At 39.0% G+C, this 27,742-nt stretch overlaps 1 protein-coding gene across 3 annotated transcripts in view; it reads left to right on the plus strand.

Annotated features, from left to right (window-relative positions):
* LOC136873919 (peptidyl-prolyl cis-trans isomerase 1) overlaps nucleotides 1-27,742 on the plus strand; it is a 250,589-nt gene that overhangs the window by 24,367 nt on the left and 198,480 nt on the right. For all 3 annotated transcript variants that reach the window (XM_067147266.2, XM_067147268.2, XM_067147267.2), the window contains exons 3-4: nucleotides 16,018-16,142; nucleotides 16,325-16,401. In XM_067147266.2, coding sequence (XP_067003367.1) covers nucleotides 16,018-16,142; nucleotides 16,325-16,401 — 202 coding nt within the window. The remainder of the gene's footprint in view (nucleotides 1-16,017; nucleotides 16,143-16,324; nucleotides 16,402-27,742) is intronic.

The following is a 27,742-nucleotide window of genomic DNA, read 5'->3' on the forward strand; positions in this document are numbered from 1 at the left end:
TATACTACGAAGTTCTTATTATCGCGATGTTAGAAAACACGGAAGAAATCGGCCGACAAGGATCTCACTTCATATACACCTTCACCAATAAATGTTAGAATAATATACACCGGTGCTAACACAAAATGTTTCAAGTAAATTCTATAAAATTTACGAAAATTCAGAAACCTTATTTTCATACCTGATTCACAAAGGCAGAGGCCATTGCTGAATTAATGAATGCTGCGACATGGCTAAATTTCTTCCTGCACAAAGCCGCATCCATTGGAGTAATACTCTCCCGGAACAGTCCTTCCACTTCAGTAACTGTGAAGGACGTGTTATAAGTGCGTACGTAATGTTTTACTTCACCCCATACCGTACAAACTCAATGAGGTTGAAGTGACAGTGGTACGGCGGCAACCTAATAACCTCGTGCCCTTGTTCCTTCAATACCTCGTCGACTATTTTTTTCTTTTTTTGCTATTTGCTTTACATCGCACCGACACAGATAGGTTTTATAGCGACGATGGGACAGGAAAGGCCTAGGAATGGGAAGGAAGTGACCGTTGTCTTAATTAAGGTACACCCCCAGCATTTGCCTGGAGTGAAAATGGGAAACCACGGAAAACCATCTTCAGGGCTGCCGACAGTGGAATTCGAACCCTCTATCTCCCGGATGCGAGCTCACAGCTGCGCGCCCCTAACCGCACGGCCAACTCGCCCGGTGTCGACTAATTTAGTCGTACACATATGCGCTGGGATATTTCTTTACTGCAGCCATTCCACTTACAGTTCTTTACGGGCGCTCGAAGAAGGGGTCTTGTCCATTGTTACGGAGTGGTAACATGCATTGTCCATAACAATGACAGAAGGGACTTTGAGCTGTAAAAATCATACTCGTGTCTTCGTATTGCATCAGCCTGGAAAGAATTAATTCCTATTACAGGAGATAGCTTAATTCGTTTCTTTCCCGGAGTGCTGTGAAACAAGTCCCTACTATCAGCCCCGTTTTCGCTATTGCTATGTACCCCAGTCACTTTTTCCTTCTGTTCTTGGAGGCGAACACCTGTTTGAATGACAGTACGCTTTGAAAGCCCTAATGTTTGAGATATGCGATCCACAACATGATCTACAGGAACGGAGAGACGGCTATACAAGCGTACGAATTTCGTCTCCCTCTCGTTAAATTCACGAGTTCTCCGCACTAATTCTAATGCCTGACTATTAAGGGACACTCCCCGGCTCAAAGGATTATCACTTCGCGCTTCATGACTATGTTGTCATTTCCGAGACATCGCACTGCATTCGTTAAAATAAAATGTCACAATTATCTCACAATGAAAACAAAACCTTCATAAACGCGCGAATCACACCTGACCACGTGCTAGCGGCGACAGACAAAACGGCAACACTTCAATACAGTAGTCAAGCTACTTATAGATGGCACCACTATACTACCTATATTGCCAACAACAATCAACTGAAAATAGTTCGTATTTATTTTGTAGCTCGTTTAAACCTTATAATATATTTTAAATGCTCATGTTTGTGTAGGCAAATAAAAGATTATGAACACTATACGGAATTAAATACGAATTAACATGAATAAAATGCGTAACTGTATCTGACATAAAAAGTAGTGGATTGGTGATTCTGACTGACGGGTGACGTTCTTCATTTCATTTTTGTAGTGGTGCCAACATGACTTACAACTGTCAAGTGCAACCTTGTGCCGGCCCACCTATAGGTCCGAAGGTGATTAGAGAGAGTCTTCCGGAATTCCACAGGAGACTGGAAGAGAACCCGACTAGCTTCATCGAGGGTTCGGTTAATCTACTAGGACGGACTAATCTACCGGAGGACATCTTTGTTCAACTCGTCACACCGCAGTTAAGGGGGCAAGCCGCTACTTTGTGGAATAACTTCAAGGGATTGAACCTTAAACTGGACTGATTTCAGGAGGGAATTCCTTGCTAGGTTTAATTCCAAAGGGGTGAAGAACTCCGTGAAAGGAAGTTACTGACTGATGCACAACCCAGCGGCATGAGAGATAGCACGTTCTTCCTCCATAAGTACCAGCTATTTATGCATCAGCATCATGGAGGAAACGAGAACGAAATCCTACCAGACATCGTAGAGCTACTCCATGACAAGATTAGGCCCCTAGTGAAGGGATCGCAACAGAGGTCCTTTGATCTGCGTGGAATCATCACCCAGTTGGATGAAGAACACAGAGTAAAGCCACGGAAGAGACCAGCTCGGTTAGGAAATGCTACCAATGTGGAAGAACGGGACACTTGGACAAATGCCCAACTTTGGCGTCGGAAAACTGGTTTGAGGGGGGGGGGGGGTGGGACTGGGAGCAGGAATGTGCCTCAAGACCCGACAGACAGGTAGACCTGTACAAGTACGAAAGGGATTGGTCAGATTGTGAGCAGAACAGGCCAACCTCGCCCAGCTATCATCTTGAGGATAGGCAATGAGAATTTTTCAGCAGTACTCGCCAGCCAAGCAAGCCACTCATTTGTAAATGGGGCTGTTGCCAGATTACTACCGCCATGAAGTCTCACCATCTCAGAAGAGTAGTGGGAGCAGCGGATGGGGTAACCTATTCCATCCAAGGACAGACTAACCTAACTGCTAAATGCATGGACCTGCCTATTGTAATTAACGTTACAGTAATTCAGAACCTAATACCTGACATATTAGGTCATGATTTTTTGGTAGAATACAGGGTGATTGGAGACTATGCAGCTCTTGAAAAATCTTTTTGGGAAAAGACAGACGTCTGAGGGTCACCTGGCACGATGGAAATTTCCAGACTTGCAATGATGTGGAAGTTGACGTAGACCTGGGAGATGTCCAGTTAATGCTTCTTCAGCCAAGTGAAGAAGAGGTGTGAGACACGGATGAACGGACTTTCCAGAAGTAAAGACCAATAAAATAGGACGGGCTAGTACTGTAGCGCACACCGTTGAATGCAGCACTTCCTCACCCATCAAGCAATGCCCATATCTAGTCAACCCAGATAAACGCAACTTTGTCGTTCAGAAGATTCAACAGAAGGAAGGGCAAGGTCTCATCGAACCCTCTACATCCTGCTGGGCTTTGCTTATCATCCTACAGAAGAAGAATATTGGGGAGTATCGACTGACTATGTGGGTGGGCTAATACCAATATAAATGGTCCGTTATTGGACATTATACATTTTCCAGCTAACTCATTCCTGGTTGTCAGCGTTTCGCCCTCGTGTGCTAGGTTGGGCTCATCAGTTGGTACCTAGCACACCTAAAGACGGCATCAATTTTTGGTAAAGAGACAGTCTCTCGTAGTGCATTGGCACTGCCGGTGGCTCCAAGTAGCCTATGCAGTGACCTCTACGGTATGCACTAGCCAGCGTCTTTGTAGGTGTGCTAGGTACCAACTGATGAGCCCAACCTAGCACAGAGGGCAAAACGCTGATAACCAGGAATGAGTTAGCTGGAAGAATCTATGATGTCCAATAACGGACCATTTATACTGGTATTATAAATTTACTCATTCGGAACAAATATTTCAGATTCCCTATGGGAATCAACGTCTATGTCATATGTATGTGGACTTCCGCAAGTTAAACAAGAAGACCGTTAGTGATGCCTTTCCCATGCCTAACCTGACTCACTGAAACAAGTAAGTGGATCTAGGTTTTTCAGCACACTGGATCTCAACTCCGGATGCTGGCAAGTGGAGGTCGAGGAAAGTCCTAGGCCACTGACCGCCTTCATCACACCGAGAGGATTGTACCAGTTTCCAGTAATGCCTTTTGGATTGAAGAATGCACCTGCAACCTTCATGCGACTGATGGATAAGGTACTGTCAGGATATGATTTCTGCCAAGTGTATCTCAACGACATCTTAATCCACAGCAAGAATTTTCAAGAACACCTTGTACATCTGAAGAAAGTGCTGGTACAAGTGAAAATTCATGGACTGACTTGCCAACTGGAGAAGTGCCACATCTCCCAGCCAACACTATACACAACACCAAAACAGTCAATAATAATAATAAATACAACCAATCAGGTGTCTACCGCATCAAATGTAACAACTGTGACACAAGCTACATTGGACGTACAGGCAGAAACTTCACCGTCCGTTATAATGAACATATAAATGCAGTAAAGCACAACCATTTCTCATCAATAGGCCAACATGTAGAAGAATCTAAGCACAACTTCACAGACATCAATAAAGACATGATGATATTAAACATAAACTCTAAGGGCCCCCTGCTCAACATAACCGAAGATTTCTATATTTCTTTGGATCAGTACACTAACCCCAATCATAACATACTCGTAGCAGAACACAACAAATCTCCAAACATATCGGTACACAACCTCCACAGCAACAACAGTAAGTACTCTTTTCATTTCACATATACATCCAGGCATTCCTTCATACATACGCTATACTCTCATATTAGCTTTTCTTTACAGATAACAACCATATAACGTGCATAGACGAGAGAAGTGTCACCACCAACTGCTCTAAAATTAAACCCTATCTTGCTGTATATATAAATCTTACCTGACTACATCAACAGTTGAATTGCACAGTACTCAATTTTCAAATTTTAATGACAAGAGTTCTTATAACATACCATTACAAAGTATATCAGCCATAGAACATTCTCGATATTCACCTAATACAACTTAATCAACACAAGAACTACAAGAGGATTGAAGAATGAATGCAACGCAACATGGACTCAAATTTTAATAGACGTTTTTAAAATATACCATGTTTTAATGTGTTTAATGTGCTATATTTTTTAGTGTCTTATGATGTGGCATATATATTTTAATGTGTTTATGTACTCATGTCCATGCTCAATCAATAGGTTTTAGTTTATTATAACCATCACCACTTTTAATCAGATATATTTTAACGCAACATACTGCATTATATTTTACTTCCATTTTTCATTAGACATCCGGATGCTCTAACGTAACATCTTTGTAATTTTGTCTAATGACTGTAAATTTGTGTGCTAGCTGGTGATGGCCAAGATAGGCCGAAACCGGTACTAGTGCAATAATTCATTCACAATAAATGTATTGATCGGTGGAACATTTTTCTTGTCTATTACATTGAATCTAATCAATACGGAATATGAAACTTATAAATAATAAAAATGTTATTATTATTTACGTAGTTATGTACGGACTTTATTTGGTATAATCCATTCAGACCTGAAAGAAAGCTAGAGGTGTGAATTTTTGTTTGTACGTCAAAAAAATGACTAATTTTACGTCAAAAAAATTACTAAAATGCTCTTAAATAGACATATTTTTAGTTTATTTTACAAAATAAGAACTATCGTCTTAAAAATAGCACCCTCATATTTATGCATGTCAGAATTAATTCACTACTTACAAAAAACAAAAAAAGCAACAAAAAATTCAGCTCTGTACATGTGAATATACACATGTACATGATAAAATGTTCTATTTTACAGTGTGGAACAATTTAAAAGAAAATCTTTACATTTCTCACATAGAGTACGAGTTCTGCTTTCACAGTCCTTTTGGTGGCAGCACGCAGCACTCCTGCATGCATTGCCTATAGGGAAAGCTAGCCCACACAATTGTGCATCATATCAACATTCAGAACTTCATGGTATTACGTACGATGTTGTAAGTTCACAATTTGCGTTCGCTAAACAATTTACACACTTCAGTGATTACGTTCTGATATTCAGTAAAGCTTCTAGTTTAATATGAATGCAATAAATAAATACTTACTTCAGGCATTACTGCTTCCCGCCATCTTGCCAACGAACTGTATTTTTAAACTCTTCTTCCTGCCCCCTGGTGGTCAAGTGCTAAAGAAAAACAACTGAAGTACATGCTACGTGTCCTGCACAAGTACTGGAGTCGGGTCTAGCGCCAGGAAAATGTCAAATAAGCTCAGACGTAAATAAATACGAATCTGCACAATTGTGCATACACGGTCTGAAAGGGATAAATTGTGGTCGTATCATTTATCTGTGTGCTGTATGATCTGTCTTGAGTAACAAAACATGTGAGGTTATGTCCAGATACGTCTACTACATGTATATTAAGAAAACCTTATTTAATGTAAGAACACATAATTAATAGTATATAATTGATTATTATCTGTAAATATGATGTATAAATCCTATGTAATGTTGTGCAACACGGTAAGATTTCAGAACAACGCACTTTTGTCACTTGAGTTTTATAGAATGTTCTATCCATTTGTACGTAGGTTATTGGAGACTCGAGAAGATATGTGAAAACACGTGTCATACTTTTCTAGAAGCCTGGCCAGGCAAGGTATATAAGGAAACAGTCTTGGGAGTTGTCAGAGAAGTTAGTGAGGAGTTGTTAGTAAGTGTGTGAACTCATGTTGTGAGCTTGTTGTGTTGGTAGTTGGTTGAGATGTTAATGTGGCAGTCTTCTTCTTCTACTTCAAGTCAGTTCAAGATGGCAGTTCATGTGTGTGTGTATAATGTGTATATCATTTGTCTATAAAACAGTGTACACAGTTGACAGCATCTCCTTTGTGCTTCTTTGTGATTATGATAATATTACGGACTGAATGTGTCTGGGACCGAAAATGGCTTCCTTCACTATGGACTTTAAAACTGCTCCTAGATTTGCACATTGTCAATCTTATGTACATTGTCTAGCGACAGTGCGTATGTATTTAATCTTGGTGACAGCATGTTGGATTGTAATATCCCAACACACATTTTTTGATAGTTTTTCGTTCATAAGTCACCAACGAATGTGTAAATTAGAAAACTGGTTTCGATATCTGCTTGATATAGGTTTGGCTGAGCATCACACACAGACACTCTCTTCCTTTTATTATTATGTTTATATTTAGAGGAAACATATACCGTATAATCACAAGTACCAGCCACCTCTGAATAAGAACCACACCCTATATTTTAAAGGGGAAAATTTAAATGAAAAGTTTCACTAAAATTTATTTACAGTACTGGCTACAGAAGAATGTCATTTCACTATGCATGTTTCACAAATTTAAAATATTTTCAAACAGTTTTTAAGTGTCCTTGAAATAATACCCAATAAATTGCTTAAAACGCACAGAAGAAGTTATATATCACAGAACAAGTCAACACTTCATCATCAGAAGTACCAACTTGTTTTATCAGATCATTGGAAATTTTATTTGGGCAATTCTTATGTTTTCCTCGTCGCTCTGGAGGGCTGCATACCTTTTAAGGCACGTGGTTTGCTTTTATTGCAACTCTTTTGAGGGAGATACAGTGTGTCGCACAAAATGCCATACACTGGAAATTGTTCATAAGATAATATAAAACATTCTCGGCGTACAAAACCTTCGAGACGAACCTACATGTTTGTGACCACTCTACGACACGTCCTCACCCAACTCTTGGTAAAAGTCAGAATGGCCGCTTGCAATTGCAGTGGATTTTCTAGTTTGTGTTGGTAGATTATCTCCTTCAAATATCTCCACAATAAGAAGTCGCAAGGATTAAGATCGGGTCTATGTGGTAGCCAGATTCAGCCGCACTGACAAGTTCGGGATATCGATGTGACATCACACTGGCCCGAATTGTCATACAGGAAGTTCAGAACAACAGTTGCTGTGTGCAGACTAGCTCCATCTTGCATGAACCATTGTGTTTCTATTGGTAGTCTTTTTGCAAAGAGTTGTGGAAGGAAACTGTTTAGCAACATAAGTTCTTGTGAAAATGCAAGCACTAACTACTGAATAATATTTTGAGATGATATTTTAACTAATCAGTTTGTTCCTACGGTGTTGGAGACAATGCATGTTTGGGATCCGGGGTTCGATTCTGCATACATACATACCTGTACATACATACATTACCTGTACATACATACATTATCGTTATAGACTGTTATGCCTTTCAGCGTTCAGTCAGCAAGCCTCTGAGAATTTGCTAAACGTCGCCACAATCCTCGATTTGCAACTAGTGTTGTGGCCTCATTTAGTTCTATACATCTTTAAATCGTTAGAAACCGAGTCCAACCATCATCTTCTTGGTCTCTCTCTACTTCTCTTACCCTCCATAACAGAGTCCATTATTCTCCTAGGTAACCTATCCTCCTCCATTCGCCTCACATGACCCCACCACTGAAGCCGGTTTATGCGTACAGCTTTATCCATCTAGTTCATTCCTAAATTAGCCTTTATATCCTCATTCCGAGTTCCCTCCTGCCATTGTTCCCACATGTTTGTACCAGCAATCATTCTTGTTACTTTCATGTCTGTTACTTCTAACTTATGAATAAGATATCCTGAGTCCACCCAGCTTTCGCTTCCGTAAAGCAAAGTTGGTCTGAAAACAGACCGATGTAAAGATAGTTTCGTCTGGGAGCTGACTTCCTTCTTACAGAATACTGTTGATCGCAACTGCGAGCTCACTGCATTAGCTTTACTACACCTTGATTCAATCTCACTTACTATATTACCATCCTGGGAAAACACACAACCTAAATACTTGAAATTATCAACCTGTTCTAGCTTTGTATCACCAATCTGACATTCAATTCTGTTGAATTTCTTACCTACTGACATCAATTTAGTCTTCGAGAGGCTAATTTTCATACCATACTCATTGCACCTATTTTCAAGTTCCAAGATATTAGACTGCAGGCTTTCTACACAGTCTGCCATTAAGACCAAGTCGTCAGCTTAGGCCAAACTGCTTACTACATTTCCACCTAACTGAATCCCTCCCTACCATTTTATACCTTTCAGCAGATGATCCATGTAAACTACGAAGAGCAAAGGTGAAAGATTAAAGCCTTGTCTAACTCCTGTAAGTACCCTGAACCAAGAACTCATTCTACCATCAATTCTCACTGAAGCCCAATTGTCAACATAAATGCCTTTGATTGATTTTAATAATCTACCTTTAATTCCATAGTCCCCCAGTATGTCGAACATCTTTTCCCTCGGTACCCTGTCGTATCGATTCTGCATGAGGTGGCAAAAATTTCGTCCATTAGGAAGATGCTTAGAAATTTTCTTTTATGTTATGGGCTATGTCTACTATATTTACGCACATTACCAAACTATACACACAATTAACAGCAGGAAGATTAGATTAAACACACAGTATTGATCAAAGTAGAGCAGAATTTGCCATGAACTTAGCATCAACTGTCTGTTTAAAATCTGTTTGCTTCGTCCGCTATCCTCGCTGGCATCTCTTCGTTCACAAATGCCTCAAAATAATTCATTTCAGGGCATTCAGGGGTCAAATTATTATGTCAAATAGCTAGGTTTGGCGCTTGAAATGCATGCGCCTTTGGCGTAAATTCGTTGTCCACCATGTTGGCAAGCCTGGGTCAGTGTCATTTCGTCCTCTCTCTGGCAGTAAATCATCTTCTCTATCAACATTATCACCACCTATTACTTCCCTAGTAATTTCAATATCACTATTGTCACCTTCGAAATCCACAAAGGACACAATGTTTAAACGCGTAAGATTTCCTCCGGATACATCTTACGTTCGTACGTGGCAGCCATCATTCAAATACGATATTTACAACTATGACAAAAGAAAAACATTTTCATGCAGAACTACTCGTGGAAAAAATATAAACTACTTAGTTTAAAATGTGACTAATAGATGACATAAGCATATAACATATTTATAAGGCAGATCAAGTATATTCGACTGCAGCATTGGCATTACATAAAATCTTATGTTAATTTTAAGGTCACTTCCTCTAAAGCATTACTTTGCCAATTTTATATATTTTTCATCTAAACAGTGTTATGTGGCTGAAGATGTTGATAATATACGAAACATGTACCACTTTTGACCATTAAAAATTGCCTTAAGCAATCATTGTATCGACTAGGTGGAAAATAAATAAATACTTAATTATGAATCTGCAGCATTGGCGGCGCAAAGTCGGCTCGAATATACTCTTATCACAGTACTGGTGGGCCATTTCAGGCAGCTCGAGTATATTTGATCGCAGCAGTGAAAGGATAAAAAGACGGAACATGTACTAATAATGTTATCGTGATAAGGTTTAAATCAGTTTGGTATTGTAAAGGTAGAATTTCCTAAGAGGAATCTCCCTTTATCTGCCATGCTGTACTGTATAACTGGAAGCCGACACGTATGCGCAATGTGCTGCTGTCTGTCGAATCGCGCATGACATAAAGTTTCTGTTTACAAAAGGACATGGTTATGAGCCCAAAATTATGAATTTTATGAACTATTATGACATTTTGTGCACCACCCTACACCATGAAGGGCATAAAATGTCCCTCTGCACATAACATGGTCTCCTTCTCTAACCTAAGAAAAAAGGCAGAATTAATTTTAGCACATTACTTTAATCTCAATGAAGATTCAAACAGTACTATTAAAATTTTTGCTGCTCTATACACAAATGTTTTTTGACAGGGTATCCCTCCTCCCCTCCCATTATGCTCACCTTCGCTGTGTAGCACTATGACTGAATGGTACGATAGACACGCCCCTGAAAAGAAGGCTTGAGTTACGCGGAAGCCAGCTCCCTGGCTCTCAGATGAGATTAGAGCACTAATGGCTGAACGCGATGCTGCTTATAGACGAGTTAAGAAACATTGCATTCCTGACAATCTACTGAACTATAAGAGACCGAGAAATGCTATGACCCAACAGATTAGAAATGCGAAACTACGACACGCTCACAGTTCAATTCAACCAAATGTTTCAACAGCTGTGTTGTGGAAATCCATAAAGAGCTTTGGAATTACCAAAGGACGAGACGATGATGAAATAAATATACCCTTGGAAAAACTGAACGATCATTTTTCATCTAACTGCACATTAAATGCAGCCTTGAAACAGGAAGTTCTAGACGGGAATTATGCAAAGACGCGAACAGATAGAGAAAACTTCTACTTCCGTCCAGCAACCCACTCACGTCAGGTTTGCTATAAATCGGATAACATCAACGGCAAAAGGAAATGACAGTATAGGAATAGAGATGATAAAAATTATTCTGGATGTGATATTACCTGCACTAATTAACATATTTAACTCTTCCCTTGTAGACGGCACATTTCCCGAAATATGGAAAGTGGGCATTATACGTCCTCTAAAAAAAGTAGCTTCCCCTTCTGAACCATCTGACTACAGAGCCATCTGCATACTTTCTGCTTTATCCAAAGCGCTAGAGTTCATCGCTCATAGACAAATAACAGACTACATGACGACTTACAACTTAATGACCCACTACAATCTGGTTTTCGTCAAGCACACAGTACTACAATGGCACTACTGAAGGTCACAGAAGACATCCGAGAAGCTATGGACAACAAGGAACTGACAGTTTTAATACTCCTAGATTTGAGCAAAGCTTATGACTCTGTTGACATTGACATTTTGCTCTTGAAATTGTATTCCCTCCATTTCTCGGACAGTGCCCTCTTTTGGTTGCATTCCTACCTGCATGGCCGTCGGCAGTGTTTTACAGATAGAATAAACAAATCAACTTAGAATAAACAAATTAATTTGGTGGTCTGTGCAGTGTGGTGTGCCCCAAGGGTCAGTGTTAGGACCCCTTCTTTTTTCTATTTACATTAATATCATCTCCCAAAACCTAACGCACTGCAAATACCATATTTATGTTGATGATGTACAAATGTACCTCCATACATCTCCAAATCTAATACTTTCGGCCATAGACAAAATCAATCAGGATCTAACATCGTTTTCTTGTTGGTCTTTGAGATGCGGGCTTACTTTAATTTTATTTCCTCTTATAAATTCCACTTCCCATCAGCTTTTCTCATAAGGGCTTTGGACCTTCAATGGCAGGTTTAAAAATGGTTGACATCCTAATTTAGAAATATCATACTGCACAATTTTTACACGAGTTATTTGCATTATTATTTACATATATTTACAATATTTAATTATATCAATTTTCTTCGTCTGACAAATCACTGTTTTCCGATGAATCGGTGCTACTGTCATTCATGTTGATTACGACTGGCTCGAAATAAGGGAAATTTTCAGACAGTCCATCTTTTTCCCAGTTAGTGGTCTTCAATTTTCTTAGCGTTTTTAACAAATTGTTTCCAGAGTTCACGGTACGTAAGGCTTCTCGGCATAAAGCGTTAATTGCTTCCATACCTCTACCATTTTCTAATGTGTTAGCCATATTTGTTTTTGCTATTTTCCCTTTTGCGTAAGCCCAAATGAGCTCAGCTGGATTAAGCTCGCAATAGACACTGGTAACCAAACGAGCTGTACATCAGGTCGAAGTCGTTTAGTCAGTTGTTCCAGCTTCTTTACCGGTGTTTGAAAATAAGGCCTGGCAAGGACAATCAGCTCTGGTTTAGTTACTTTGTTATAATCGTCAACTCCAGGTGGTAGTGAAATATTCTTTTATTTTATCCAAGATATAATTTCAGGTTTCAGCCATGACATGTTCGGGTATTTAGATGAAGGACCGACCATCGTATGATATGGAGCTCCGTGAACCATTCTTCATAATGAGTCGAGTTCATCTCAATATGGTAACCACCACGTCCTTTCTTGCCAATAAAACAAAGTTCTGCACTGTCAAGAAATCCTTCACTTCCGATGTGTAAAATTATGATGCGTTTCCCAGATCCAGGCGGTGTTTGGAACCCTCCACGCCATCCATAAATTTGCTGAATGTACCCTCTGTACAGATTATAGTTGTCAAAGTTGTTTTCTAAAGCTTTAACCACGTTTTCTTGCCACCCATATTTCATAGTATGGTTCTGTCCGCACCAGGTTTCGTCTGTAAAGTCCGGCTCCATGGCTAAATGGTTAGCGTGCTGGCCTTTGGTCACAGGGGTCCCGGGTTCGATTCCCGGCAGGGTCGGGAATTTTAACCATCATTGGTTAATTTCTCTGGCACGGTGGCTGGGTGTATGTGTCGTCTTCATCATCATTTCATCCTCATCGTGACGCGCAGGTCGCCTAAGGGAGTCAAATCGAAAGACCTGCACCTGGCGAGCCGAACATGTCTTCGGACACTCCGGCACTAAAAGCCATACGCCATTTCATTTCATTTCGTCTGTAAAGAAGATCTTGTAGCTCTGTGCTCTTAAGTCTCTAATTCGTCTAAGGTAGGTATGTAGGGATGCAGCAACTGTGGAATTTATATGAGGAAATAAAATTAAAGGTTGAAAGTAAGCGAAAAGCTGTGTTCGTTGCGCGCGATTACTACTGAACGCGGCAACACTGCGCCCGTTTTCACCACCCGGCCTGCTGTAAATCGCACGGTCCGGCGTACACAAAACCTCCTTTCAATATTACTCTTCATAAATTCGGTACCACACAGGACGGTTACAGTTGTTGTAGTTTCTGATAACTATGACTGAGTGCTTCAAAACAAGCCCAAGTTTGCTGCTGTACGTTTACCCTGGGCTGAGAAAGAGTTGCTTTAGAAAAATGATAAGAACATTTTTCGGGGTGGTTGAAAAAAATTGTAACCTGAGTATTACACTACAAATACATGTGGTTATAACATATTAAAATTTCATTACCACCAGACAAGTAGTTTTCCTTGTATATACTCCTAAGTGAGCGCTTCCTAGAGAAGAAGCCAAAAACACGCACAATATTTATTACAACCACAAATAAAAAATATTTAATGAACGTCGAAAACAATGTGTCTTATATACGCTAATGTAGAATTAAACAAGGAAAATATTGGTATAACTCGTATTGCAATAGGCATGTTAGTTCGTCTGCAATTAAAGCCTAAACTCGAGTGTCCATAATAAAAAATCCGACAGTAGGTTAAACCCAGCAAAAACGCAAGCCATCATCCTTGGATACCCAAAACTACTCGCGAAAGTCATTCGACCAGAGATTCCATCTATAAGGTTGTGGAATACTAACATACCATTCATGTCATCAGTAAAAGTTCTAGGCATTACTTTTGATGATGACATGTCATGGAAAACGCATATCACGAACATCACCCAGAAAACATTCTCTGCATTGCACATGCTGTGCGGGTATTAATACTTATTTCCTGAAAAACTCAAAAAAATGCTGGTAGAAAGTCTGGTTTTCCCTCATTTCCACTATTGTGACGCGATTTATAGAGACGCTCGAGGCAAGTTATTGAGCAGATTACAGCATGGTCAAAATGCTTGTGTGAGATACGTCTGTAACCACGGTACTATGACCACGTAACTCCTTCATATAACCATCTATCTTGGCCCCAACTAGAAATCCGTCGCACTGTGCATTCCCTATGCCATCTCCATAAAATCCTTCATTTTTCACAACCATTTTACCTTACTTCATATTTCAAATACTTATCGTCTTAATCACAGTCTTTTTCGTCGCCATAAGACTATTTGTGTCGGTGCGACGTAAAGCCCCTAGCAAAAAAAAAAAAAAAAAGAAAAGAAAAATCACAGTCTTAACACCAGATCCACTAATAATTCCATCCTTGCTTTACCTACCCATAGAACTGCCATCTATGATAAACCATTCACAGTAATTGCCTGCCGTGAGTGGAACCTCCTTCCCGAAAATATCAGGGGGTTAAGTGCTATTCTCACTTTCAAGGAAGCACTTTGGAGACATTTTATGCACCAGTAAGGATCATTTGTAAACTTGATGCTGCTACTTACAACTATTCTATTGTTATGGATGTCCTGGTAGAGAGTAAAATTCTTATCCGATTTGTCTTTAAAATCAAATTTTATGTACTGCCTTTTTTTTTTTTTTTTTACATGTAGGATATTAGTTTTAAGAATTTATCCCTTTTTATATCTGATTTATTTCATCTTAATCTTAATTTATTAATCTTAATTTATTTCATCTTAATGTAATCTCACCATTCTTGTATTATTATTAATTTAATTTGTATTAGATCTAGTTATTGTAAGTAATACAATGCAATATATGTATATTTCAGTTCCTGGTTAGATGGAAGAGAAGGCCTGAAGGCCTTAATCTTAAAAATTAAATAACTGGAAAGGAGGTTCAACCTATTCAATACTCTTTTGAGTATTTAATTTTTAACATCAATAATTTCAATACGGAACAATGAAATTTTTATCTTTAAAGGCCTTAATCTTGTCAGGTAAAATAAAACATTACTAAACTAAACTGTTATAAGACCTGACAGATAAGCCTTTTGCTTCACTTTATCTGCAAACTTATTGAAAGACAATAGGCCTAATAATTTCTACTTCAAATCATTCGGACACTTTTCAAAACTGTGTCGCTTACAGTTACACGGCTGGCCGGTCTTTCTTTCTGGAATAGCCTTAGCATCCCACGAAATGTGCAGTATGGCTCTCCCGCTACTTTCAGTGTTTCATTACGCTTCCACACTGCTTCTTGCCAGTATTTTTTCTTTCATTTCTTAGCTGGAGCATTATCTTCAGTACTTTCACTATCACTTGTCACCTGGATTATACTCACAATCTGATACACTAATATATGATTCACTGTTACAATGCTCCATGTACACTAATATATGATTCACTGTTACAATGCTCCATGTTTACAATATGTGCACTGGGAGCATACTGAACAAAGGTTCTAACCATACACAGATTGGCTGGAACAGTACGTGCTGCTGTTGGCAGAGTATACCCTCTACTTCAGTGCTGCTCTGTGTTTAAACTGGGGAATTTGTTGTCAAAAATGAGGCACCTCCAGTCGCCACATTCTCTTAGCATGCAATCAAGCAGTTGTTTAGCTCCCATTACACCGTAATGCACTAACTAATGGTCGGAGCAACACCGGTCTTGTACCAAGAGATCCAGCGATTTTAATATTGTATTAAAAAAACAAAAAACAATTGGATTGGACCTAAAATGGAGTCACCCCATTTTTGCACTGGATCCTTCAATTATTACTAAAGATACTAATGTTTGAAAGAAGCTGAAATTTGTGATGCTCACATTGGCAGTGGAATGTCATGTGCTTATGATTATTGTATGTGTTATTGTACTCCTGACTGATTGTAACTGTGTTTTTTTTTTTAGTTTTCAGGACCGAGGAAAGCGGTTAAAACTTCAACAATTTATATTGAAGAAAGCAGCTTTTTTGTTCGATTCCTCACTCAAACAGAATAATGATGAGGTTAAAGAAAGACCTGCAGGTGATGAAGGTAGGCTTTGTGCACCATGTTTTGTATTTTCCATACAGATGTGATTTATTACTTCAAATATCAAACGTCCGTTTGATGTGATTTATTACTTCAAATATCAAACGTCCGTTTTAGCGAACTTCCAGTTATATTTTTGGATGTACACTTTCCTAACATTCTGACTGGACTTTCTTTGTTCACAGATTGTTTTGCTATTATGCCTCCATACGAAACATTTGTTGCCATGGACAAACAAAGCAGGCAGAGACATTTCTTCCAGGTTAGTTCTCTGATGCTACATAAAATTAATGTATTAACTCGTTCCCTGTTATGGATGATCAATTGTCATCGAGCAGAAAATGCCTGCTGCACGTTATGGATGTAGATTTATCACAAATTATTTTGATCAAACATGCCTTGTATTTTACTGAATCTTTTGGAAAAAATCTTCTTTTGGAATACCAATAAAATGTATTTGTATCTTACACTTACATTTTGAATTTAGTATAATATGCCTCGATACGTGTTGAAGCACAAGGGCACATTTCTGCAGGCAGTGCACAATGTTCTTACATCTTTCCTAACACCTATATTTTGTCGCATCGCTGGCTAGCATATTTTTTCTTGTTTGTGTATGGAATCTAGGAGATAAAATCTCTCTCTTCAGCCTAAAGGGCGAGGGCTTTGTTGATTTTCTTACCCCGTGTGGAATAGGCGTGGAACAGGGTGATGTTCTGTCAGGCCGTGCGATACTGCTGGACAGGAATCGAGAAGTGATGGTCTGTTCCCCACATATAGGGCTCTCCAAACGACCAGGCGGGGGGGGGGGGGTTAGATTTAGTAAATCAAGTGAAAAATAAATGCATATCCATCACTAATGATGTGGATCTTTTGTTGGAGTCAGCTTCTTAAGTTTAGCAGCCATAATGAACGTAGTCCACCGTAACTCGCAGTATAACTCTTATCACAGACACAAATGTAACTCATAGCACAGCTGGCAACACAGGAACAGAAATAGTGAATGAAGCTGGAGATATTCTTCAGTCTGCGCCCTCCGTGATATTCCTAAGCAGCGATTGGTGCCGAGAGATGGAAATGCCTAGCCGGTGTAACAGCGCTGCAGCGATAGGTTAAGGCAGCTGGCCTCACTGGAGACAACCATTGAACTATCATTAGTGGAGATCTCCTTTTTTTCATGTAATGACTGGATATGAGTCATACGACTAGAAGCCTTGTATGCCATTGAGTGTCTTTCCTTGAACTGAAGAGATCTGGTAGAGAAATTGGAAGTCAGGAAGAGGAGAATCCTCGGGAAGATCCTAGGCCCGGTAAAGGAAGATGGGGGAATTCCGAAGGCGACATAACTCTTGAGTTCTACAAACATACTGAGAGGCTCTCTGACTGGGCAAGGAAAAGAAGGGCCATGTTGCAAGATTGCCTCCAAACCGACTGACCAACCGTCTGTTCACCTTCTGGCAAAACAAGAAGGTTCATACCACTTGGTTGACAGAAACCGAGAAGGATATTAAAGAACTGGGAATAAGATCTCCAAAACAGACAGTCTGTGTGATGCACTCTGAAGGAAATCTGTGGATTTCAGGAAAAATCCAGAAGGAAAGGTAACCCCTGGACAGAAGAGAGAAAGGAGTTACTCCAGCAGAAGATGCGACAATACTCGGCAAAGATCAAATCCCAACAGTTGAACAAGCGTGGTCTAAAGTAGACCCATTGGAAAGAAGAATAAGAATGGACATAATATATTTAATTTCATTATGGGATTATTTATACATTTTTAAAATAATAATTATTATTATTGGTTGCTATTATTATGGAAGCTGTAAAATATGACGGTAGAAATGTCGCAGGCTTGATGTAGGATATGAAATTAATAATTTTTATTAATATTTAAGGTTAACTTGCAACCCTTTTGTTCCTCGAACTATCGCTTTATTGCATCGATCGTCAAAAAAATATTTGTCGTCCGCCACAATTTTCCTGCATTGGTCGATCGAACGTAAGAAAAACACACCCAAAAGTTTTTTGAATTTAAAGAGACAGCTGAATGCTCTAGCATATAATAGTGGCAACCTGTTATGCAACACTGTACGAGCGATCAAGAGTTGCTAGTCTTGAGCAAGGATCACGTAGGCTGGAGTGCTGTGTGCAGGTTATTCACGCACAACCTCACTACGAGCCTCCTGGCGCCAACGCTTCTCCTCGACCCACTGACTCTCCCCCTAGAAGTAATCTTACTCACAAGAATTAAAACGGAGGCATTGTAAAACTCAAATTTGCCATAATTTTCTGTGTTGCTATCGGCTGGCTATAGGGCTGTCAGCTTCAGTGAAAATGAGAAAATCGTGCAGTTGAAAAGTCATGGCGTGTGCCGGGTATGTTTCAATTAGTCACAGGGTTATTAATCACGTCGTACCTTATGAGATGTGTGGGATGCTAGAGGTCTGTTGACCACTTTGTTGTCCCTTGCCCGCTTGTCTTGTTACAAGGTGGACCTAACCAAGCCAGACCAATAATCTTTTCACTAGCCTGGGCCCTGTTTCATAAAACATCTTTCACTAATATTATTGGTAAGAAACCAATGAATAGTATTTACTACTAATATTAGTGTTCTGTTTCATATAGTTATTAGCTAATAATATTAGTAATTAGTAGGGACCTGAAAACTTAGCATCTATTTTTTCCGAAATTAGCATCTATTTACAAAGTTAAAATAATCGCATGGTATTATTAATTTTAACGATTCCAAGTTAATGAAGTGCAATTATTGTCCTTGGTTCACACACAATACAAATTCATTGTTCAAATGAAAGCATTGTCAGTATTTCTCTATTACTTTTTTTTTTTTTTTTTTTCAAATTGCACCGTCTGTAACCACTGTGTTGTAATGAGACAACACACGCTCGCTATCTACATTGTTCGTCGGGGTCCACAACAGCTCAAGACAGTATTTAGCAAATATGCTGAACTCTGTCTGAACTGCAGTTAATGCAAGCATGACCACATTTTTCACTTCCTTTCATCTGGGTTTGAATTGCATGTTTCAGAGAACAGTAACCAGACCAGCTATCATTTTGTGAGAGATCTGTTACTCTAAACAATTTCTCAAGCTCATCTAATTTATCAGTGTTATTCAAAATTATATTTTTTGGATACAAAGCTTGAGAAATTGACGCAAAATGCTTATGGTTGGGGTCTTTAGCTTTCAGTGTGGCTAGCTTCCACTCTGAAGAATGAGCAGCTTTGACAAATGTGTCTCACATGAAGCCTGCTGTAGAGGAGTGAGCTTAATCAAAGCATCATTAGTTGGTGCAGAAAAATTCTCCTCACAAAAAAGGTAAAACTGGCGTCAAGGTTATGCGGTTTGGGGTAAAGGAGATGAGAGGTAGGATACAGAGACCCTTCTAGTTCAGTAAGGAGGTCAACCAATCCAGCTGCATGATCTGTGACAAAAACCATGTGAGAGTGAAGCCTGTTCACTTCTTGGTCACTCGGATCAGTCAGGTACTTAATACCGCAGTTTTTGATGTCTTTCATGTCAGACATCTTGAGAAATGTAACATCAGTAAAGTAAGCACTCAAATAGAAGACAGCCTGAAACTAGCTATTCCACCAGGTTATGACAGGTGCAGAAGGAAGCTTTGCCTCCTTTGAAGCACCGTACTTTGATGTTAAGAATTGAAAATAATTATATTTTTGCTTTCTTGTGTTCAAAAATGCAGACTTTGCCATCGCAACCACATGATATAAATCTGTCGTCACTGCAACCCAACTATTGCCAACCAAGCTGATTTTATGTGCCCAGCACTACACATGCATTAAATGATCCCCTATGACCACACTTAATGTTTCATAACACCGGGTCATGTACGAGGCACTGTCACTAACGAAAACTTTAACTGCATCATATGGTACACTATAACTGCGCAGAGCTTCTAAAACAGCATGAGAACAGTTTGTAGCATTTTCTGCATCAAGATAGTTCACAGAAACAATGTGCAGCTCTCTTTCCGATCCTGCTGGCACTTGGAATATGATAAAAACACAACGGCCCGTTGTACCTGTAGTTTCATCACAGAGTATGTTGATGTTCTTCCCCACTAGAGCCTCTGCTGTTTTTTTCTAGTGGTCAGATGCAACTTCTAGAAAGGAAGAAAGACCTCAAATTATTACAAAATAATTTACTATTACTGGATCAATTGAGTACGGATAGTTTGATGTGGAAATCACACTCAAATTCGATATACTTCAATTTTGCACGTGGTTTCGATGTTATAATACCTAAACCGTACCCGATCAATGAAATCAAAACTTACCCGGTAAATATACTTCACGTGGAGTTCTCACACATGGCAGCTGTTCATTTAAAAACTCAGTAATCCAGGCTCTTAGCTCTTTGCTTTCGAGCTTTTCCAGAGGTATATTTGCTTTGGCAAATACTTCTAACTGTGCGTTTCGAGAAGTTATCCCTGGAAATTTTTTCGTTGTTTACATCTATCTAAATGTGTGAGCACAGAAGATTGCTTTCTTTGAGATGTACAAGCAGCAGGGGTTGAACTTCCGTTATCACATCGCCTACCCACGTGTTTTTCGGATTTATCATGTTTCACAATGCTATCTTTTTTTTCCCCACCCAACTCGGCAATTAAAATACTTGCAAAACACTGTTGCTTAATCTGTGGCATATAAACCATCCTTTTCATGTTGCTGAGCCCTTTCGTGCACAGTTTTTGTCATGCACCCCATAACCTAAACGATCGCTCAACTTTCTACTCTTCACCAGTTTCAATTTTGAACAACAGGAAAACATCGCTGCGTCTATCTCTTTTCTATGACGCTAGATTTACATTTAGATAATAATCGACACTGATCTTATTCCCCTTGCTATTCCCATTGTAAATATCGATTAAAGTCAGCAAGCATCAATCGATCGGCTACTTTTCTTCATCGATCGGTACGGTCGAAAGATTTATCCATCATATTATGAGTATTTCTGACGATTTTGCCGAAATGTGTTGTTTTTGACAGTAAAATAGCACGTTTTTTGCAGAATTCACACCAGAATCGCACATTCATACTAATTTTACATTTTGGGTCACCATTCGCTTTTTGTCGCACTTCTATTTATGTGTAAAAATTATTTCATTCCACAATATAATTATCGTAGGCTTGGATTCGGTACAAGATTCAAAAAATCGCATTTAATGCAAATGGGATTTTTTCAGGACCCTATGCATTAGGATTCATCTTACGTAGAGCCGCATTTTCGTAAGCGTGTAGATCGCCTTCCATGCGACAGCTCGAAAGATCTGAACCCGGCTTCGGAGGCCTGACATTGGGTCATGTTCAGTAAGACATGTATGATGTTTTAAAAACATAGGAAACACACAAAATGAATTGTTAGTAAAAAAGGTTTTTAAAAAGCATGATTTAAATTAAAAAACTGTGAAATGTCTTGAGCTGGAGGTCTTTCTGTTAATATGTTTTTGTTGTCCTTTGGTGTGGTTCATCTGGTATCTGTATATTGTTGGCTTAGTCGTCGTGTTACGACATGGGCTGATGTTCATAAGCATTTACGGGTGATACAAGCGGGCCATGTAACACTAAAAATCAGATGGTTCAAGTTCAATAATGCTTAGTATTGACTAGGAGGGTTAAAATAGTTCAGTAAAATTTTTGCAAGAAGTTCAACCGTCAGTATGGATTTAACATGAGATTCATAGTCTGTAACAGTTCTACATTTCGTACACTTACAATTGGGGTCTATCAATGATGGTTCAGGCAGCGTAAGCCCTGGAAGTCACGACTTTCTACTTATTCCGTAATTTTTTGTAGAGTACATTTTCATTTTGTTCAATATCCATAGCGTTTTCAGTTTTGAATTGCTTTTAATCTTCTGAAATATATCTTTTACTGCAAATGATGTGAAATTTGCAAGAGACCTTCCGCCTAAACGTTTATATTTCATGAAGTTACTTGTGTCTAGCTGCATGTACGCGTACGTCTCTAAGCCATTCAGCTAGTCTCGCCGGAAACCGCTCTTTGCTCCCATACAGCTGACGTTCCAGTACTAAGTACAGTTCAGTGGACATAACTAACCAACAGCATCTAGCATGACAGTGACTGCTGCTTTCCGGTAACAGTGATTTCCAGAGGCCGCGCCAATTTTTCATGGTTCACACATCGCTAAAGGAGCACCTTCATTTAACGCGTCAACTTTGGACTGAGATTATGTGAAAACGGGAGTTAATTAACATTTAAAACAAGTTTAGAAAAAAATATCGCAAAATTTTGTTACAATAGGATGTGCGATTGTAATTTATGTGAAATATATTCCTTAAAAACAGACCTATCCTTATGTCGGGGTTCGTTTCTTAAAAACTTCATTAATCATGGTCATTGTCATTTCACTTCACCAAGATTTTAAATTTGTATTATGTAAAAATTGTTCTGCTACTGAAGATTGCTCTGAGAATAGGCTGAAACATGTATAGACTCTGTTCCATCTAACAGATGATTTGATTTGTATTGTTCAGGAGGATTTTATAAATACTTTTTATTTGTAAAGTTTGTTAGAAGGGGGTTTGAATAACATTGTGCTTAGGGTGATTTGGCTGGGCCTTTTGAAAATCTTCATTAAAAGCAGGCACGTTAAAACGGGATTCTACTGTACATATTATAGCTTACAACAAAAACATTACAGATTTTAGTTACTATTTCAATCCTAAAATTGTTCTCTTTCCGACCGAAACAGTTCATTCATCGTAGTCATCTTCGGCCTGTTTGATGCCTCAGTTGTTACAAACTTGTAGTAGGTTGTGTTCCTTACAAATCGGCATGAATAGAAAACTAAAACAAAAATAATTCGTCTCTAGTGGCTGACTACAACTGATCCTCCCCTGTGGAAGAGAAGGGATTGACAGAGTAACACTTAGAGGGGAAGTGAGCCGTGCACAAGATAAAATAATTGACCCTTCTTAGGAATTGTTAAAATTAATGTTACGTCAAAAAATTGCACATGAAATTGGCGACGTGTGTGCGAATCCTCTGTATTATAAGCACTCGTTAGATCAATTAACGTAAAGGGAGGTGTGCATTTTCGTGGGATTTGATATTTAAGAATGAATGTGTGTTCATCATATATCTGGGCTAAAACATATTAACCCACCAGTGGTTGCTAGGATGAAAGTAACGCGAGTGGTTGCGCGTTGAGCAAAATGCTCACAGTATGATATGGCATGTTTATATAATAAATACCAACCGATTTCAGGTGTAAATGTATTAACACATTAAATGAAGATAAGGGTAAATCTCAAATGTTATAATGAACACTAGAAATTACAAATGAAATTACAAATAAGAATAAATCTCAAATGGTTATAACTGTATTTGGAAAAAGCAATTCCCAGCTTTCTAAAATATTTTGTGCGTCTTTCACAGTGCCCTTTACACTTGCAACACAAGTATGTGAGCGTGGATTTCTTCTTGGTGGGTGTCTGCCCCACTTTGTGACCTCATCTTTTCCTATACAGACATTGTCAATAAACATGAAATTCTCATTTATCTCCAACGTAGGTTGTTCGCCAGCTACAGATTGCTCTCCAGGCACGGTTCCGTCAGCACGTTCTTCGGTCCCGGAGTGTTCTGTATCCGCATTATGTTCTGTGTGCTCACTTTAACAGTCCGTTTTTGCCCGCAAGTTGATCGCTAGGAATTTCATCAAACCAAGCTAAAATGTTACGACTGAAGCCATTGTACGGTATAGATGTTGATTCCCATAGGAAATCTGAAATATTTGTCCCGAATGAGTAAATTTATAATACCAATATAAATGGTCCGTTATTGGACATTATAAATTTTCCAGCTAACTCATTCCTGGTTGCCAGCGTTTCGCCCCCGTGTGCTAAGTTGGGCTTATCAGTTGGTACATAGTACACCCCCCAAGACGCATGGCTAGTGCATACCGTGGAGGCCACTGTGTAGGCTACTTGGAGCCACCGGCAGTGTCAATGCACTATGAGAGACTTTCTCTTTACCAAAACTTGATGCCTGCTTGCAGTTGTCAAGTCGTTAAAAATAAATGCTGAAGTAAATGTTTGCTATATAATCCAATTACGTAGGAATGGGATACACCTCGAGATATGGCAGAAAGCATCATTGGTTTCAGAGATTAGTTTATATTTTCTTGCATCTGGTTAAATTTTGGAAAGGCTATTCCTATGTAACTTTATAGCGAGAAGGTTATCATTTCTCTACTGGTGCTTAATATATGTTTTCATGGTACATATATCGTTGTGTTCGCTTGGTAGTGATAATGTGTATTAAGGAAATCTGGAATACTCGCTATTACGGATAATTGTTACATCCTATTTTTCATAAAAGTTGGGAAAAACCCCTTACACATTTATCATGCACTGATTCAGGTGGAGATTGTCGAATACAGAACAAACGTAATTGTTCCGGGGTGTTTGTGGACCGCAGAGGTGAAAGAAGGTGCCGGGCTGAATGGGTCTAACTACAATGTCAAGAAAATAATTTAAAACTTAAATTGAAGGTTATATTTTATTAACTTCAACCTTAGAAAATTTTCATAACAATGAATCGTCAGGTACAATGACAAATTTTGTACAAGACATGAAAATCCAAAATTTAGAGGCTTTAAAAATCTGGGCTTCAAGCCCGTCGCTTTTACAATTCTTGAGCTCCTGGCTCAAATTTACAAAAGAGCACAAATTTATACAAGGGCAGAAATCCCCTAATTCACGGAGCATTGGCTCCCAAAATACAATATCCAGCCTTCAAGAGGCATTCAGTAATCTTACGCTGAAATAGAGCTAACAGGCTCTGTTTTCCAAGCCTACCCAAGGCAATATCCACAAACACTTCCTGGCCTCTCAAGGCACCACTTACAATAAAGGAAAAGAAAAAAATGATTATACAGGGGTATTTAATACCCAACCTACTGGGCCTTCATGTGAAAGGAATACCGGTTAAATAAAGGGCCCGAACAAGAAATGAATGGAGGCGTTTGCTTGCGCTCCTAGATATGAACACTTAAAAACTAAAGGGCAATAGGCTGGAGAAACAGGGGCTATTCCCAAACTACTGAGGTGACTCGTATAATGATAAATTAATGCATTACGGAAAGGAAGAAAGCCAGTTACAAGCATAGTCACCTCAAACCAAGATGAAGGGGAGCTCGGGAGGGTACATCACTCTCTATCCCCGATTTACAGTTAAAGATTTTATGAAGTTTCTACATTAGCCGGCAGAAAGTTACATTTTTAGGAAAACTAGGTTTCATAGTTAATGATTCGGACCTTTCCTTCAGGTTAAACTGCGGAGCTAGCAAGAAATAAAGATGTTATGTGGTCATTACCTTGTCAGTGTACTGCTGCCTGATGAAAGAGGCGCCGCCCGCCTCGTGCTTTGACACACACACTAGGTTGGAATTGGCCAAGAGACGAGAAAATCCGCAGATTATAAACCCTCTGGGAAAGTTCGAGATTATTCAAGATTAAACTAGCCGCACCCTCTCACGTTTATTGGTCCCTTTAAAAGTTACGCTCCAAATTGAAGAAGAAGAAGAAGACTGTGATTGGTAGAAAATTAATTACAGAAATTAGGGATTGGCTAGATTCAAAACTGGTGGAAAGAAAATATAAATATTGCCAACCCAAAAATAAATGAACATCAATCAGTAAAAAAAAAACAACAACTTATGAATACAAAACTTCTTTAAATCAAAAGTTCTTTCACTTCGCACCAGGGTGCTTGATCATTGTTTTTTTAGCAGTGACATCTATCGCAGAATGTCCAAACTTCTTGATGAAGGGTAAACAAAACAAGTAGAAATTCACACGGTACAGGAAACTAAGAAAATATCAGATTTTAGTGGTGACACATTATAAAGTTCTAACTTGTTGAATTATTGGTTTCACATTTTGTAGATAGATGAGTTCTTTTAGGCGCTCATTTTGAACGCGCGGCGTAGAAGTGTACCTCCCGGTAATAAATAGGCGTACGATACAAGTAATTTACTGATTCAAATATCCAGAAATATTATATGAAAATACACTGGTGAAGTTTTGATTGAAGTACCTCTCTAAAGTTAATTGTCCTAAAGTGAATACCTGTAGTTCTTTGTAATAACCAAGAGATTCCTTAACAGTGGAGAAGTCAAAATCAAGAACCACATATAGAACTCAGCGAGCGGTAAGTTATAATGCCACTTCTGATATAGTGCCAGTCTATTTCAATCAATCAGTCACCACTGATCTGCACTTAGGACAGACGCCCAGGTGGCAGAAGTAGTTTACCTAGTCTTTTCTTCAATAATTGCAAAGAATTTGGAAATTTATTGAACATCTCCCTTGCTAAATTATTCCAATCCCTAACTCCCTTCTTAAAAAACAAATATTTGCCCCAATTTGCATCCTTAACCTTATCATTGTACTGTGATCTTACCTACTTTTAAAACACTGCTCAAACTTATTCATCTACCAATGTCATTCCACACCACCTCTCCACCGACAACTCGGAACGTACCACTTATTCCAGCAACTCGTCTCCCTTCTCCCAGAACAAATTGTCCTTTCTTTTGAACTTCTCCAATTCTCGAATCAAGTAATCCAAGTGAGGGTCCCATACACTGGAACTATAATCAGGTTCGTGTCTTACCAGAGACTTAAGTGCCCCCTCCCCTTTACATCCGTACTACAACCCCTAAATACCCTCATAACTATGTAGAGAGAGATCAGCTCACTATAAAAAATTAAGTAAAATAAAGTAAGAACATGCCAGGTACAAAGCCATCTTTCTTTCCAGCATGAGCAATAACCAGTCTTCCTCCCTCAGACACAGGTTGACGAATTACTCCTTGAACATCATGTTCAGATTTGTGTGGTTTATTCCAGGAGTATGTGGGTGACCGTGAAAGAGAAATGCACGCTTGAAACCAAAGACACCTGATGAAGATAAATTATTCTATGATTTTTTAACATATATATTCGCCATTCATGAAAATCCAAGTCTAATCCAAGAAAACAACAGGTTTTGGTTTCTCAGTGTCCTTATTTCACATGTATTCCCTCAGAAAACAGATCTCTTAAAACAAATGTCTTCATTTTCTCTAACATACTGAAACAGGAATGCCCGTACTTCAGCTTTGTGGAGAGCATGGATTACGCCACGGCGTGTACGGTTCATGCTTTAGAGAGTACGAGTGAAGGGTAGTGAAATGAGTTCATTTTAAAATTGGAACTTGCAGTTTATTAAGAAAATGTATAGAAATTATATCACCTTTTACAGACGAATGGTTTGAATGCCCTCGAAGATGTGGAGAAGGCGTCGTTCTGCGGCGTCAGCATCCTCGAAGTCGTCCCACGGCGGTTGTTAGCCCTTGATGTTGAAGGAGACTTGAACCTGGGGCGGTCGTCTGATGATAGTGCAGCGTGTTAATAGTTGTTGAGTTTTGTATTCCACTAAGTCCCATGAAGGGAGTAGAGAAATGAAAAACTTTCGCACAGAATGTCAATAGAATCTGATACGACACTTCTCTACCGCACTGCAAATTGTGTCGAGACACTGTTTACTGGTTTACAAGT

Source organism: Anabrus simplex, chromosome 5 (genome assembly GCF_040414725.1).
Source record: "Anabrus simplex isolate iqAnaSimp1 chromosome 5, ASM4041472v1, whole genome shotgun sequence".
Taxonomy (NCBI): Eukaryota; Metazoa; Arthropoda; class Insecta; order Orthoptera; family Tettigoniidae; genus Anabrus; species Anabrus simplex.